Raw genomic sequence first — 17,340 nt, forward strand, 5'->3', positions numbered from 1 at the left:
CGTCATATACTGAAGCACCTGTCTCCCCGTCCTCCTGAGGAGGCCAGACCCCCTCCCCAGCCCCAGCCCCGAGTCCACCCCTCCATTCACTCTGGCCTTCCCTTTGCAGGTGAAAGAGCTTGTCCTGGACAACTGCCGGTCGATCGAAGGCAAAATCGAAGGCCTCACAGATGAATTTGAGGAACTGGAGTTCTTAAGTACAATCAACGTAGGCCTCACCTCAGTCGCAAACTTACCAAAGTTAAACAAACTTAAGAAGGTAAATAGGGTGTAGGAGTGTGTGTGGGCAGGGAGGAGGGGGTCGTTACTCTGTGCTTGGGGAGCAGAATCAAGGGGGAGCCGGGCAAGTGCGCTGACTTGCCCCTCACCTGAATGCCGGGGGCCGAGCGCTCTGGGCCCTTGGCCCTTCAGTTTACCAGCTCTTTGCACTTTTCTCCTCCCTGCCCTGTTTAGCTTGAACTAAGCGATAACAGAATCTCAGGGGGCCTGGAAGTATTGGCAGAAAAGTGTCCGAACCTCACGCATCTAAATTTAAGTGGCAACAAAATTAAAGACCTCAGCACAATAGAGCCACTGGTGAGTCATTTGGGTCCTTCCCCTCCACAGGGTGGGAGGGGGAGGGATTGGTATCAGGGACTACTACTTTTACCTTTGTAGAGTGTTGTTTTTCTGTCGTTCCCCCCCACCCACCCCATGTATCTTACTTTATTTGACTCTTGTTACGGGCCACGAGGTAGAGTTGGAGCTCATTTCTGCTTGGTCCCTAGAGAAACAGAAGCCTAGAGATACTCAGTGGCTTGAGCAAGGTCACACAGCCCGAGTGGCGGTCGGGAGGCAAGGGTGGGTTCCGACCCTCACCTTGGGGCTTTCCTTCATACAGCTTCTGCTCCGCTTTGGAAACCCAAGCTGTCATTTCTTAGAGCATGATTCCTCGTCCCTCGTTGGGGAGGGAGGAACCATCAAGAATTCTGCTGCCTCTGGAGTTGGCTACTTGTTTTCTCCTCCAATGGCTGGCCTGAGGCTGGTACCTTCGAATGGTGGGACGGCACCCTGGATGGCACAGGATGGCATAGGATGAGAGCCTCAGTGCCGGCCTTACTCTCCTAAGGGGCACAGAGGAGGGTGACTTACCCTTGGTCTCCAGTTCTCGGTGTGATGGTGACTGGGGCCTCATCTTCAAACAGCTGAACCCGCCTCACTCTTCTTGGGTTTATTCGCCAGGATGGGGCAAGGCTGGGTCAGAACAACAGTGTCTGCATTACTGCGTCTGAAGGATTGTGTTCCCCTGATTTCAGCTATGTCATTGATTAACAGCGTTCTTGAAACAGAGAAATAATATCGCATCAGATGAGCACATTTGCTGTACACATAGGAACCGTCCTGTAAGCCACACACCTCAGAATCAGGGCCAGGTCGTGAGGCTGTTTTGCCAGCTTTGCCGCATTAGGACAAGTTGGGGCATCACTCAGTTTGGGTTTGTAGGTTCTTGTGCACAGAGCAAGCACCCCTCACACTCTGGACACTCGAGGGGCGGCTTGATGAGCCAGCGTGGCAGAAGCTGGTCCTTCTTCGTTAAGCTCAGACTTCTCCTGTTGATGGCATGGAGGCCACTAAGAGATACGCTTCCCATAGCCCTTCTTTTCAGGTCTTCCGCCAACCTCCTAGAGCAGAGCAAAACTATTTTGATCTACTTGGAAGCCCTGATTTAATGATTTCATAGGAAAATCTTTGAAGTTCTGTATATGTGTATTTGGGGAAACAGGTAGGGAGACCAAGTGTGTGTGTATATAAATCATTGTGATTCGGTTACCATTAAAGGTCAGACCTAGGCACACACAGACGCACACACACAAAAACACACCCTATTCTCCCTGCATAGACCACGTGCGTTTCTGTAGCTTCTCCTTGGTGACCAGTGAGGGTGATGCGCTGTGCTCCCCTCTGCGGGATGAGAGGATGCTGGGGTCGCCCCCCCTCCACCCCCTCCCCCAGGCCACAGCCCAAACTCCCTCCCTGCCCTTGACCTGCTGAGAATGACTTCTCGCTCCCGAGATCTTGAGAGCTGCGGGACTAGTAATCACTTCTGCCTTATCAGGGCTGTGAGAATAAATGGAGTCACTGCTACCTGGTGTACCGTGTTGATGGCCGTCATCCTCACCATCATTACTAATAGACCTTGTTAGTTTGTGCCACCTTTTCCATTTTCCTTTGGCTCCCCAGTCATGGGGACAGCAGCAAAGCTCTTGGCTGGAGCCCCAGGGGGAGCCCCAGCTTAATTTGAAGCCAGTCATTGATGGGGCCAAAGCCGTACTTGCAGACTTTGTTGCCATTGGATGAGGCTTTAAAGGCCCTAGGGGGACCTTTTCCAGTGGTGGGAACTGAGGTCCACCCACCAGTGACTAGGCTGGGCAGAGCAAAGCCATTTTCTCCAGCTGTTTCCCTGGGTTGTTTGCCCCCTCCCCTCCCGTCCTCCCACAACTCACTGTTGAACTTCATCTTTCTGCTTGCAGAAAAAGTTAGAAAACCTCAAGAGCTTAGACCTTTTCAATTGTGAGGTAACCAACCTGAACGACTACCGAGAAAACGTGTTCAAGCTCCTCCCGCAGCTCACGTATCTTGATGGCTACGACCGGGACGACAAGGAGGCCCCCGACTCGGACGCCGAGGGCTACGTGGAGGGCCTGGATGACGATGAGGAGGATGAGGACGGTGGGTGCTGGGGGGGTGGACAGGGGCAGGCTGGTGGTCTCCTTTCCACAGCTGTGGAGGGAAGGGGGGCTGCTTTGTTAACCACGGTCCCTGATCTTGCTCACGGGGTCTAGAACTGCAGAGAAGCATCCTGAGGCTCCCTGATGGCATGGTAACGACTTGAGAAGCATCTAACTGAACCCTCCCGTCAGGTGTTTCTTCTTTTTCCAGAGGCCCCTGGAATGAGATCCTACGGTGTCTCTGTAGTATGCCCCTGGGCTCAATTCCCACCCCCCAGTAGTGGGGAAGATGGGGTGTGGCTTGAGGGTCCCATTCATCTAGGTCTCCCTAATGGAGAGGAGGGCAGGAGCTGGAGAGGGTGTGGAGCCCCCTGGTGGCTGCAGGACACAGGACCTGCAGGGTGCAGGTGCAAGGGGGTGAGGAGGGGTTGGGAGGTGGAGGAGGCTTGCAGGGGGCGTGCTGAGCACCCTGGTAGTAAGGTGAGGGTGAGTGTGAGCCAGCAGGGCCTACGGGGAGGAAGGAAGGAAGAAAAGAGAGGGCCACCTCCCGCTGTCCCTTTCCCATGTGCTAACACAGTGCGGCCTCCCTGCAGGGCTTCATGGCCACAGTAACCATGAGAAAGGAGACATTTGGCCCATAAATCACATAAGGGATTTTTTTGTTTTTCCTTGTTAGGTTGGAGTGTTTTGCAAGATACTCACACACGTGTTCACCCAACGGGAAGGGCCCAGGTTTCTAGGCCCACCTTGGTGGCTAACTTGATGAGTGACCTTGAACAAGTCACTTCTCCCCTCAAGGACTCAGATTTTCACCTTTAAAGCCAGGAGTTTGGTAGATGCTCTTTCCAAGTGAATCAGCATCTTGGCTTCTATAAGCTCTGTGACTTGGTCCTTTGATCCAGCAATTTCTCTGTGGTCTCAGCTTCCACAAGGGATCTGCTTTTGTAAAACCTGGGAGGGGAGGGCTTGTCTTTTGGATTACTTCCAGATGTGTTGAGTCCTATTGGAGCATCCCTGCTGTGGCCGCCGGTGGGTGTGAGAGGGTCCTGGGCCCCACCAAAGACCGTACTGCCTGTGCTGGGCCCATGAGCCTGGGTTTGTGCTGTGAGGGAGACCAGCTCACCCCCAGTTCTCCTGTCCCCGTTTCTGCTGCACAGAGGAAGAGTATGATGAAGATGCTCAGGTAGTGGAGGATGAGGAGGATGAAGAGGAGGAGGAGGAAGGAGAAGAGGAGGACGTGAGCGGAGAAGAGGAGGTAAGGGGCTAGGCAGGGGCACCATCTCCCAGGGTCCACCTGATGTACTGCCTCTTCGCAGTTGTATGTTAATTCAGGTATTTACTCTGTGCTTAGAGTCTGCTAGGGAAAACCAAAGACTACCTTGAGCCAATAGTAGGGTAAGACACTGCTGGGTGCCAAATGACAGTGACCAGGGTCCCTGGCGCATGTGGAAATAATGCTTTTATGCTGACACCCTGGCTCGCCCCCAGTTTCTTAACAAGACCTATGCATGTCTGTGAGAGTTAATACAGTCCAGTCTGGGGGGGGGGGGGGTGAGCCCAGCTCTGCCACTTGGTGGCTGTGTGTCCCTGGATATGTTCCTTAACCTTTCTGAGACTCTTTCCTCATCTGTCAGATAGGTATTGTTTTGCATCTGGGTTGTTAATAGGGATCGACTCAGTGAATTCTTAAGAGGATATAATAATTTGTAAGTAATAACTCGAGAACAGTGTTTGACCACCTACTGTTTTAGGCCTTTACACCCTTCACGGTTCTCGGTTCTGTGTGCTAGGTCTTGTGTTTAGATGTTTGGAGTCTCCCTCTAGCAGATCATGTTCATGACTTGTTTGGAATTCTAAGTCAACTCTTGCTAATTACAAAGGTTAGACCTCGAGAGGCTTAAAGTGACAACAGCGCAGACAAGGTACCTGCCTCTCTCCCCGCCCCCTGTCCCCCCTATTTGCTGTCTCTATCCATTAAGAGTGCAGACACCTGCCTGCCACACACACACCCGCTTGGGCTGGATCTCCGCCCACCCCCACGCTTGGGAGAGTCCGGTCAAGGCAAACAGAAAAAAAGCCACTGTGATCAGCCTGGTTCCCGTCTGGTTCAGCTGCTGAGTTTCCCTTCTCCCTAAGTGTGGGCCACTAGGCTCAGTTCTAAAGAATATGCACATTTTTTAAAAATGAAGACTTAGAGAAACAGGTCCCCCCAGGACAGGGCAGTAGGTCTGGTTGGCTAATGGATTTCTCATCTTGCACTTCCTGTCACGGGAGACACAGTGTGCAGGGGTTTCTTTGGGGGGTGGGGTGTTGGGTTTTGTTTTTTTGTTTTTTTTTTTGGTGTGTTTTTTTGTTTTGTTTTGTTTTTTGGTAATCTCATTGAACATCTGCAGAGTCCCAGTTTCCAGCGAAGGAGAGCTTATACACAGACAAAAAAAAAAAAAGTCTTAGCAAACAGACTGATTAAAGAACTATTTGGTGACATTATAAAAGGGTAATTCCCTTGACAAAAAGAAGTCTATCACCAAGTTTTTTTTTTGTTTGTTTTGTTTTTTTTAAGATTTTATTTTACTGGGCGCCTGGGTGGCTCAGGGCGCCTGCTTCCCCCTCTTTCTCTGCCTGCCACTCTGCCTACTTGTGATCTCAGTCTTTCAAATAAATAAAAATAAAATCTTAAAAATTTTAAGATTTTATTTTATTTATTTATTTGACAGAGATCACAAGTAGGCAGAGAGGCAGGCAGAGGTGGAGGGTGCTCCCTGCCGAGCAGAGAGCCCGATGCGGGGCTCGATCTCAGGACCCTGGGATCATGACCTGAGCTGAAGGCAGAGGCTTTAACCCATTGAGCCACCCAGGCGCTCCCCCAAGTTCTTTTTAAACAACGGGTTGCCTGATGCTTTAGGAATGGTGTTTGGCCTGCAGACATTCGACTAGCAGGGGACTGCAGGAACAGCATAAGGCGGCGGTCCTGTGTTGAGAACGAGTTCGCACACCTTGCTAACTCTGAAGGAGCTAGGAATGCTATCCTTAGGGGGCCTTTACCCTCCCCTCCAAGGGATCCATGTGTGCAGAGTGGTAGACGGGCTGGGTAGGGCGAGGTTGAGCTTGCCCACGGAATCTGGTTTTGCTAAAACTGGGGTCTTCCCTCGAAGCCAGAACTGTGATGAAGCCAAACGAAAAGCTGGCTGGCTTTGCAGGACCGAGTTGGCGTGGGGAGCTTTTTCTCCGGAAAGAGCACACACGCAGGAAGGCGTGCCTGAGTTACAGGGACTCGGGTCAGAAATTCTGAGCCTGGGTTTGCAGCTCCTGTGTGTAGTGTGGGTATTTTCTGGACAAGGGGTTCCGGGCTTTGTCAGATTCTTGATGGGCTCCTTGAGGCAAAGGGACCTCTGCTCTGGATCCGTCCTGAGGTGACAGGTTCTTATGGGGCTCTGAGAGGCAGGGACAGCCTCCACTTTTTTCTCCCACAGTCTAGGGAAGTGCCTTCCTCAGCATGTCCCTGGGCAGGAGGCACCCCTAATGTCGGCTGTCCATCTTCTCTCCTAGGAGGATGAAGAGGGTTATAACGACGGGGAAGTAGATGATGAGGAAGACGAAGAAGAAGTCGGTGGTATGGCAGCATTTTTACTCTCGGCGGGTAGCGGCTTGGCCCCCTCATTTGGCAAAGTAGACCACAAAGGCCCCGGGGACCGAACCGAGGGTAGAACCCGCCTATCTGAGGCTCCTGGGGCCTCCCTGTCTTGGCAGATCCCCCGTCTCAGATTTGCCAGGGGCAGCAAAGCTTCCCAGATGCGTGGTCCCCTGGCTTCCCAGCAGGTGGGTTGAGTAAGAGGCAGGATCAATGTTTTAACCTAAATGCCTTTTCCTTCCTCTTCCAGAAGAAGAAAGGGGTCAGAAGCGAAAACGAGAACCTGAAGATGAGGGAGAAGACGACGACTAAGTGGAATAACCTATTTTGAAAAATTCCTATTGTGATTTGACTGTTTTTACCCATTACCCCCCCGAAATCCCGCCCCCCGAAACTTATTTTTTTCTGATTGTAACGTTGCTGTGGGAACGAGAGGGGAAAAGTGTACTGGGGGTTGTTGGGGGGGAGGGCGGGCGGGAGGGGGTGGAATAAAATACTATTTTTACTGCCACTCTTTATTTTTTTCCCCTACTTTTTCTTTGTGTCTGGTTTTGTCCCTGTAAATGCGATAGCTGAGTACACACCGAGTGAGCATTTGTTCCTTACTCTCAAAGAGGACGGTTTGGAGGGCTCTCACACTTCCTGGTATTTCCCGACTCTCTGGAATCGGTTGGAAGGTCATGGCTGGCCTCCGTTTTTGGTTTCTCAAAAGCCCCGGAGGGGCTGAGCACCAGCCGGCATCTTACCTCTTGTTCAGGTTCCCGTGATTCCTGCATTTCTTGGGCCTTCTAGAGGCATCCAACGCCCTGGTTTGTAAATAGCAACCGAAAGGCGTATTTTGGCACTGGTTGGGGGACATTCCCCGTCTCTCATTTCTTTCCTCCTTCACAGATGGTGGTGGGCTTTGCTCTCCGAAGAAGACTCTGAGGTCACTCTTCAGAGTTAGGAGCCGGAGAGCTGAAAACAGGAGTTAGGAGTTAGGAGTAAAATGGAGTTGGTAATTCTAATTAAAAGAGAAGAAGCAAACCCTCAAACGTCAACCTCTTTAAAAGATTTAAAAAACAAAACAACAAAAAAAACCTGTCCTATCTTGTTCTGTAAAATATTAGAACGCTTTGTTTTATGAAAATGACAAGAGAATTCCTCCACGTGTACTTCTGTGCTTAGACCATTTTTACAGACCTGAGCACAGGAGACGCTGCTGCATGTCGGCTGGGTTTTTTTTTCATACACCCGAGCACGGAAAAACTAACACAAAATTGTATTTTCTTACCTAGTGGAAATCTGAAATGACTGCAAATTCCTGGTGAATGTACAGGTTTGCTTTCATGTCCCTCTTCTGGATTGCTTTAGAAGTGACGTGTGATTTCCTAGCCCGTGTTTCATCTGTATAAAAGAACATCTGCACCGGTTTCTCTCCTCCCCCTCAGAAGAGCCAAACTTTTGAGTTTTATGTCTGTTTGTCATTGATAAATTTCAATAAATCTTTTTATACAATTTTTTTGGGGGTGGCTTCTTTGAGTCCAACGGGGTCATCAGTCTTTCTAAGATGCATTCCAGATAAGCTGCTAGCTGATGGGGCGGGGGAGGGAAGCTTAGCTCAGGTTATCTGATCAAATAGCTTCTTTCCAGGGCAGGTAACCTGATGCCTGAGTTTTGGATGCCTCGGCTCCCAAAACAAGGTTGGGTGGTGTGCTGTCCTCGTTGAGAGTTTCGTCATCAGCATAAAACCCCAAAAAGATGTAAAGATACAAAAAATTACTCAAACACCAAAATGATCACCAAAAATTTTGTTAGGCCAACTTTGAGACCTTATTTTGAATTCTCTTTTACGGTTTTGTTCAGACCCTGGAGAAAGGACATGTGCTGGAAGATCTCAGGAACGTATAAAAAACAAAGCTACTCCTTTTTGACTTACCAAGATGATGGTCGTTTCTCTTATCTCTGAAGAGTTCAAAAGCCTGTGTCTTCAATGGTGATGTAGCAGTCTGTTCACTGTTCTGACTTGCTGAATGCTAACCACGTGGCTAGAGAAACATTTGGGTTATTTCCCACTTCTCACTACAGTGAGTGTTCTGTTGTTAGACATTTTGTGGATTTTTTTAGTACAAATGTTTAAAAGTAGGGTCCTTGAACAAAAGTTGACATTGCTGAGGCTTAGGTGCAAGGTTCTGTGTTTTCCAGAAGGGTTATACCAAAGTACTATGGTAGTGAATGCACATACGTTCATTCTCAGCCTTAGAGCCTTGAACCCCACAGCGAGGGCTAGTTCTGTGCGGTTCCCACAGAATAAGGTGCTTCTTGGGGGGAGAATGATGGACCCCATCTTCTGGGTGTAGGATGAAGAGAAGGCTTCCCAGGGCCAGGTGCTGTGCTCTACCCTGGGGCGGCAAGGATGAGCCAGGAAAAGAACATGGGAGTGGGGTGGAATCAAGAGACTGGCAGACCCAGCCCTGGATTTTCTGGCGCTGACTCCTGTGGAGGCTTTAGGGGTTAGTCAACTCGTAGATCTGGACATAAGTGCTATAAAACATAATGGATGGTGATGAACAGGTTAGTGCTAATGGGATTAAGAGAACAGGCTATCAATACAACGCATTCACATCAATCCTCGAGGAAAGGGATTACTGTGCCCATTTTACAGATGAGGGAAACTGAGGTCAAGTGACAGGAAGGTAAGCGATGGAGCCGGTCTGAAACCCGGTCTGTTGGGACTATTTCCATTTCATGAATGGCAAGGAAGAAGAGGAAGCTCAGTGCAAGGGGGAGAGGTAGGAAAAGCCCATCTATCGAACTGGCTGTGTACCTGGTGCCAGGCTTTATCTCTTTCCTTACCCCCAAGTGCCAGCAACCTCCCCCGCCAAGCTGGGACCACCCGTATGGGCCAGCTGTGTTCATGCAGTTCCTCCCCCTCCACCATGAGGGTGTGGCGGGCAGAGCTTGAGTGCTGGCAAATACCATTGCATGGACCCTTGAGCGGGAAGGACTGTTAGAAATCACCGGGTCATCAATAGTCCCATTGGATGGAAGAGGAAACCAAAACCAGGGGGCGTGAGTGATGGGCCCAAGGTCACTGCAAGGCAGTGGCAGACCCCAACCTGGAAAGCAGGACCGCTGTTCCCAGGCGGTTGCCTCATACCCACAACGTCACTGTGGTTGCAGGGAGGCCTGCTACTGTGGGAAGTGGGATAGCATCTCCTGGGAAGAACAGCCGGGCCTTTGGCCGACAGGATGTAGCAAGTGCCACGGCGCATCGTGGGTTCCGTGTGGCTTTAGAGAGCATCCTATGTTTTTAAAGATGCGCGGTGGGGGTGGGGGGGTGCCTTCCCCATTGTGTCTCCCGTTGATTATCCAGGGAGCCCGTGCACATTTCCTGGTGGAGATCAGTCCTTGGAAAGAGAATAATGATGGTGATGATTCTAGATTATGAGCTGCCCCGTGCCTTGTGCTTTATGTCCATGGTCTCCCTGAATCCTTGCATAGATCTTGTAGAGTCAGAGTTCAAGGAGGATACAACTAGCCCAGCTAGTCAGTGGCAGTTAAGCCTCAAACTTACGTCCTGATGTGAGAGACCCCGTTCTTATCCAGTGTGTTAAAAGAGCCAGGCATGAGGGAAGGAGGGGGGGTGGTGATGAGCAGTTCCGTTTTTCTCATTTGCTGACTTGCAAAGGCTGTTTTTATCCTTGTTCAGAAACTCATTGTTCGTGGTTGGAAGGATTCCCACTGTGGGTCCCTAAGAAGCAGCTTTGCACAATGGTGGCCCTGAGTCCTTGCACCAGCCCTTAGATAGGCCCCTGTGGCAGGCTGGGCCCCAGGGTGAGTGAACAGGGCCAAGGAGAGGGTGGGAGATGGTGGCACAGAGGAGAGCAGTTCAGGCCAAATCAGGCGGGCCATGCGTATGCAGGGGAGAGAGGAGAAAGAGGGGACATGTGTAGCCTTGCTGACTAACAGTGACAGGAAGCTGATGTAGGAGACATCTATGGAGTTGGGTCTGGCAACAACACTCTGGGGTCCCCCAGAGGGACTCACATGGATATGGAACCTGAGCTTCAAGTGGGACTACCCTCTCCAGTTTCCGGGATGACCCAGTCCTGGCCATTCAGTGTGTTCTGAACTTAGACCATAGTGACTGGTACAAGGAAGGGCCTGGAACCCAATCTGGTTAAATGAAGCTTGGTCCTTGGAATTTGGAAAATGAGAAACTTCTGTTGGAGCTTTGGGGCTGGGAAGTCGGAGACCTGGAGTTGTAGAGGCACACACATCCCTTGGAGAGAGCCTCTGGATCATTCCATCTCAGCCTGGAAAAGTCCTGACCCACTACGATGGAGTGAAGACACCAGCATATATTTAAAACTTGTCTGTTGGACATCGTACATCGTTTTGCTTGTTTCTCATCCAGTAGAGTCATTCTTACCCCATTTCAAAGACTGAACACATACAAATCCTCGATAAATATTAGCTGCTTAGTGCCAGATGCAACAATAAATGCTTTCCAGAAATCAGCCTGGTGTTTCCCCACATGTCCTGATAAGAATCCCTGGGGCTTTTCAGATGGCCAGGCCTCACCCCCTGGGAATTTTGGTTCAGTAGCTCTGGATCGAGGCCTGGGAATGTGTGTGTTAACAAGTACCCAGAGGATTCTCATCACTGGGGACCTTTGGGAAGTGCTGTGTCAAACTCACTTCCCACAATGGCCTGGTGAGGAAGGCATGGCCATGCTCAGTTCATGCTGAGAAAGTGGGGATCCGAGTGAGATGAAGTAACCCGCCCAAGCTACCACAGGGCAATGGGCAGAACTGGGATTCGAACCCAGGTCTCCGTGACTTTCACACATGTTACAGAAAGAGAAGGACACTAACTCCTGTGTAGCTCACAGGTTGTGAGGCGACCAGAAAGATGGAAAGAACATTGCAAAGCGGGAGGCCGTCATTGCTATAGAGAAGAGAAGGAAGGGCGCGCCTGCCTAGCTCAGTGGGAAGAACCCGCACCTCTTGATGTCGGGGTTCATGATTTTGAGCCCCATGTTGGGTGTAGAGAGCACTAAAAAATAAGTAAACTTAAAAAAAGAAAGAGAGAGAGAGATGCCAATTTTATGAAAAAGAGGCCCAAGCAACCCAAATACTTTCTGTAACAAGCAGAAAACAAAGTCCTAAAAGCCACTTGGTAATTAAGATAATCTGTGTGGACGGTTTTTTGTCCCCCTCGAAAAACTCACATGCAACAAAATTCACTCTTTGCACGGACTGCCACGGTCAGGGTGCAGTTCATGCAAGGCATTAGTTGTAAAAAGAAACGGATTTGTGTTCTCGGGGCAGCCTCCATCTTGCTGACCGCCTTCTGCGGTGTGAGGCGTCTTAGCCAGGCTTAGGAGGGTCAGGAGGCCTGGGTCCCGGTCCTGGTTCTGCCCTGAGACTACCTGGCCCGGGGATGGCAGACACGTGGCCTTTAGGAGCTATTGGAAGAGCAGGGCCGAGTAAGTGACCTCTGACAGCCTTGGTCAAGGGTTTGTTGTGATTGTCTTTCCCTCTTGCCCTCAGCCTACCCCCGCCCCCAATCAACTACCCATCCTGCCTCTTGGTCATGGCGTTGCCTGCCCAGACTCCGAGACACCGACTGGAAGGTCAAGGTGGGAGAAACAGCCTTGCTGCTGAGACAGGTGCATTCTGATGAGCAATCAGCAGAACAGGTTTCTGAGGCCTCACCACACAGACAGATGCAGGGTCTATACACACCCAGCACTGCCCGGGTAACCCAGCTGAGCCAATCAGGAGTTCAGGAGAAACACAATCTGTACGGAGGCCTCGCTGTGTGCCCAGAGCCTGCCGCCTGTGACCTCACTCCATCCTCACAGCGCGATTGTCTTTGATGTGCTCTCCCCCTCTCCCCGTTTTCCAGATGAAGAGACTGAGGTTCAAGAATGTCTTGGAACTCGCTTGGGACCACACAGCCAGGACGGCCCCCGCTGGTAGGAGAGCCCAGTAGGCTTCCTGGCCCCAAGGCTGGAGATGTTTCCTCCGTACTCAGCCCCGTGCCGCTGACAAGAACTGCAGCAAGATTCGTCTGCTCCAAATCTTGCTTTGACTAATTTCACACCTTTCCCCAGGAATCTAGCTCTTGTGCCCAGCACGGTCCTCCCACTCTGCTCTGCGGTTCTCCAGACTCCTAAGTCTGTGACAAAACCAGTCTCTCCAGAGTTGCTGGGAACAGATGTCTACAACAAAAATGATCTGGACCTCAGGAACAAGGAGACTGGGTCTCTACCTCTGGAGAGAGGGACACTGGATGTCTTGAAGGAGCAACAGCAGCTCCTTCCCCTGCTTGAAAACCGAGGAAGAGGCAGCATAGCCAGGGACCCCATCCCAGGCTGGAGCCGGGAGGCCCTGTGACCTGGGACGGGCCACCTCTCTGCATGGTATCCATCCCAAAAGTTTCCAGAGGGGCCAAGCACATGTGTGTGTTGACAGGAATGATCCAGAAGAGAAGGTACATGAAATGGAGAGTGTCTCGGGGAAAGTCAAGATGCAGGGAATCCTGGTTAGCCTCTGGTGGAGGAAAAGCTACTTCCTCCTATGTTGCTGGGAGAGAAAGGAGAGAAAGGCTGTGATGCAGGAAGGTGGGTAGATTGGGTGGAGGGAGGATGGCAGAGTTCCTGTCTGCTCTTGAAGGGAATAGGAAGTAAGCTGGTCAGTGGAGTTTGGGGGCGGAGGGGGCAAAATGGGAGTGAGGGTTTAAAGAGGGATGAGAAGGTGTGAGACGATTGTCGGAGAAGGTGGGAAAACCGCGCCCCACCCCCGCACACTGTGAAGTCTGGGAGGAGCCAGTGCCCATTTACCTGCAACTGGGGACCCACGACTATAAAGGAAGATTAGTCAACGGGCGTCAGGGTGGTAGACAGTTGGGTTTCATTAGTGGGATGATTATAATGCGTAAGGCGTGGGACATGGAAGATGGGGTGTTTGAGAGATTGTCAGGACCGACCGGAAATTCCAAGTTGGCTAAGGAGGGAAGTGAGTCATGATTGATAGTGAGAAAGCAGGAGAAGCTCTGTAGACTGGAAAACTGGAAGGATTGTTGGGATGGGACCACCAAGGCAGGTGAACTGCAGTGCGAGGAGGCAGCCATCAGAGGGAAGGTCAAGGACCGGGTGGTGGAGGGTGGGTGTCTGAGTGAGATGGAAGAGCAGATCTTCACTGGGGATGAGAAGATGGCAGAGCTGAGAGGCCAAGGCATTGGAGGGTTTATCTACGAGGTCACTGAAGTTACTAAGAATGGTAACAGGAGGGACGCCTGGGTGGTTCAGTTGGTTAAGCATCTGCCTTTGGCTCAGGTCGTGATCCCAAGATCCTGGGATCGAGTCCCACATCAGGGTCCCTGCTCTGCAGGTAGCCTGTTCCTCCCTCTGCCTATAGCTCCCCCTGCTTGTGCTCTCTCTGATAAATGAGTAAAATCTTAAAAAAAAAAAGGAATGATTAACAGGAATCATAAGAGGAAAAGAGATGTGGAACCACTTCCCTGACAAGGAGGCACACGACAGCAAGGAAGAGACAGTCATAACTGTTTAAAGGAGGAGGAAGGAGAGACAGAGTGGTGATGGAGCATGAGGAAAAACTCCCCAGTTCCAGGCTTGGGGACCCATCAAGGAAGGGGGTGGTCTCCTCGCGAGGAGATTGCAAGGGACCAGGACTCAGTGGGTTTGGACCAGGTTTGAGTTAGGACAAGGGAGGACGTCCTTCAGCTGTTTACTGATGGACAGTACACGGTTGCAGAAGGTGTGCAGAGGTGGAAAAGGGGAAGACCAGCCCTCCGTCTTCCTCAGACCACTTCCGGGTACCTTCATGGCTGGAGCCGGCAAAAGGACCAGGTCTTTTCCGTTCTGGTGCTTGTGGAGGAAGCTCGTGCATTCTGTTTGCTGCCTCAGACTCTTTGGAGCTTGCTGGCTTCTTCTCCCAGGCTGCCGACCCCCTACGACCCTAAACGCCCGACTTCTCTGTCCTACCCAAGTACAGGTGGTCGGCTCTGCCCCTTGTCTTAGGCCCACTCCCTTCCAGAACAGTTCCGGCAAGAGTTGGTGATAGACCTTCCACTGGCCAAATATCTAAGCCAGATCTTACACGCCTTGGGCTGGCATTCCAGACTTCATCTCTGGGATTCCGATGGCAGGCAGGACAGCCGGAAACGCCATCCCAGCCCAGCCCCTCTGGGTCCTAGCCCCTCATGGATGACCTAACAAACAATTCAGAGAATTACAGCAAAGGCTTCTTTGTTACTTGGATATAATGGCAGCTCCGGGGCCTGGGCCATTCAGTGGACTCTGCTGCTGTCTGGACATCACGCCTTCCCTTCCCAGGCAAAAATGTGCTGCCCCGGTGGGCTAGTCACTGGCACTAGGAGACCCCACCATAAGGCTGCTTCTGGCTTGGACACCAAGCCCTGCCTCAGTCATCTGGCCAGGGGGCTCCTGCTGTGTGGAAAGAGCTGCCTGGGACCCCTCTCTCAGGAGGGGCTGTGGGCAAGCAAAGCGCCTGAAGGTTTTAGAGTTGTCAGAGGAATCGAGTTTCCGAGTTTTGTCGCTCATGCTTCGTGCACCCCAGATCCTCCGTGGGCGTCTGTCACAGAACCTGCCTTTGCCCACTTCCATGGACCCTTATCCAGATTCCGCAAGTTCTCGGCTGCCTGGATTGGCCCCTGGAAGTCTCTTTGATCTCCATAATTTAGGTTCCTGAGAGTCCTTTTCCTCCTGACCACCTCCAGGCTGTGCCATTCAATGTGTCTTAGAAGACTCAGGGCCCTCATGGCAAGAGGCCTTACGTAGGATAAACTGATGGTTCTGTTGATACTGGGGAGCCAAATTCTCCCCTACAGGTCAGTATTTCATAAAATGGTCCACACCACAGGAAATAATTGAAAAAGCAGGTATTGACCACCATGCCAGCCACGGTCGGAGGTGCTGACTGGGACTACAAAGTTTAGGGAGGCGTACCTTCTCCCTGATTTCAAGATGGCGGACTGAGGCACCATCTGAATTTGAGCTGTCCCTTGAGATTGTGTGGCGACAAATGAAATTTTGCCCAATTTGATCAGTAGCTACCCAAACTGATAATTCTTAAAACTGTATCAGCATGGAAAAAGGCTTGTGACAAACGGACCAAGTTTCCAGCTGACCAGGAGGAAAAAAGGAGAAATGTTCTATAACTGTTACACAAAATTTTTAAAAGAAACCCCAGAAAACAAATCAATATGCATACAAATAAGAAAATTACGTTGTTTATTGCCATATGAAAAAGATGACATGCTCCATAATTCAATAAGAACTAAAAACCCAATTAAAAAAATGAGTAAAATAAAGATCTCTGAACAGAGCATTTTTTTTTTAAGATTTTTTATTTATTTGACAGAGACCACAAGTAGGCAGGGAGGCAGAGCCCCATGCTGAGCAGAGAGCCCCATGCGGCTCGATCCCAGGACTCTGGGATCATGACCCGAGCTGAAGGCAGAGGCTTTAACCCACTGAGCCACCCAGGCGCCCCACAGAGCATTTTTCAAAGGAAGAGACAAAGAGCCTATAAGCACACGAAAAAGTACCTCACATCATTAGTTATCGGGGGAATGAGTTATCACTCACACCCCTCAGGACAGCTAAAATTAAAAAGACTGACAACAACAAAAGTTGGTGTGGAACAACCAGACTCTCCTTTATGCTCGATGGGTGTCTAAGATGGTACAGCCTCTTCGGAAAAAGTTCTGCAACTTCTTTTAGTTTTAAAATTGTATACCTATCCTCGAATCCAGCAATTCCATGCCTAGATATTTATCCAGCAGAAATGAATCATGAGCACAATAAGACTTGTGCAAGAACGTTGACAGCACCTTTGCAATAGTCCCCAAATGGAAACAACTGTAATGTCCAACAAGAGGTGAATAAAGAAACAAACAAAAATAAAGAAACAAAGAATAAAAAAACCGTATAATGGAATACTCCCCACCAATAAAAATAGATGAATTGCTGATATACACAACAACTCAGAAGAGCATCAGAGCTATCATGCTAACCAAAATCAAGCTAGACACAAAAGAGTACAGACTGTGTGAGGCCACTTACATAAAATTTAGTAACAAGCAAAACTAATTTATAGGAGTAGAAGTCAAACACTGACTTGCCTCTGGGGCATGGAACTGGGGACTGATTGGAAAGGGGCATCAGGAACTATCTGGGGTGATGGGATTATTCTATATCTTGATTAGAGTGTGGGTTTCAAACGTGTACATTTGTCAGAGTTCATCAAACAGAAGATTGGTGTGTTTCACTGTACGTAAATTTTAACTGGAAAAATTAAGAACCGTAAGTAAATATTGAACTTTAGCTAATGATATGCATGCTGAAGTTTTCAGAAGTGAAGGGCACGGATTTCTGCAAATTATTTTTAAATGCATAAAAAATTAAGATGGATTGATGGATATGTGATAAAGTAAATATAGCAAAAATGTTAATTATAAAAGCTAAATGGTAAATATATGAGGTTTCGATGCACAATTTTTTCAGGTTTTCTGTATGTAGAAAAATTTCAGGATGGAAAGAATGATGTGAAGATAGCATGCAAAACAAAGATATATTATAGAATTAACATTATGGATTATTTTTTAAATCACCTGAAACATTAACTTTGTATTTTGTATTCAACTAAAATGTTTTAACATAATTCTGTATTGCCAAAGTAAAAAAAAAAAAAAAGGCTTATTATAGTAACTTTGGACTATGCAGAATAGAAACAAAAATTTCTTTTTTGAAACAAAAATTTTTATATCTGTATTCCCATGACCCATAGAAAATCACTTAACAACCTATTAGTGTATTTTCTTACTAAACATATCTCCAACATTTCCCTGTCATTAAATATCCTTGAAAACGTGATTTTTAGATAGTAATACATTTCATTGTATGTATGTACTATATATAAATTGTTAATCATTCCCTATTGTTAAATGTTGGCTTGTTTCCAGGTTTTT

General features: G+C 49.3%; 1 protein-coding gene across 6 annotated transcripts in view; it reads left to right on the top strand.

Annotated features, from left to right (window-relative positions):
* Positions 1 to 7,830, top strand: part of ANP32A (acidic nuclear phosphoprotein 32 family member A) — a 37,782-nt gene extending 29,952 nt beyond the window's left edge. For 4 of the 6 annotated variants that reach the window (XM_032864600.1, XM_032864599.1, XM_032864601.1 and 1 more), the window contains exons 2-7: positions 110 to 259; positions 454 to 576; positions 2,511 to 2,709; positions 3,866 to 3,963; positions 6,255 to 6,318; positions 6,587 to 7,391. In XM_032864600.1, coding sequence (XP_032720491.1) covers positions 110 to 259; positions 454 to 576; positions 2,511 to 2,709; positions 3,866 to 3,963; positions 6,255 to 6,318; positions 6,587 to 6,648 — 696 coding nt within the window. In that variant the 3' untranslated portion in view covers positions 6,649 to 7,391. Of the gene's footprint in view, positions 1 to 109; positions 260 to 453; positions 577 to 2,510; positions 2,710 to 3,865; positions 3,964 to 6,254; positions 6,319 to 6,586 lie in introns of all 6 variants that reach the window. The other 2 variants (XM_032864598.1, XM_032864597.1) reach the window with 1 other exon arrangement.
* The last annotated feature ends 9,510 nt before the right edge of the window (positions 7,831 to 17,340 follow it).

This window comes from Lontra canadensis, unplaced genomic scaffold, assembly GCF_010015895.1.
Source record: "Lontra canadensis isolate GAN:19392208 unplaced genomic scaffold, GSC_riverotter_1.0 scaffold28, whole genome shotgun sequence".
NCBI lineage: Eukaryota > Metazoa > Chordata > Mammalia > Carnivora > Mustelidae > Lontra > Lontra canadensis.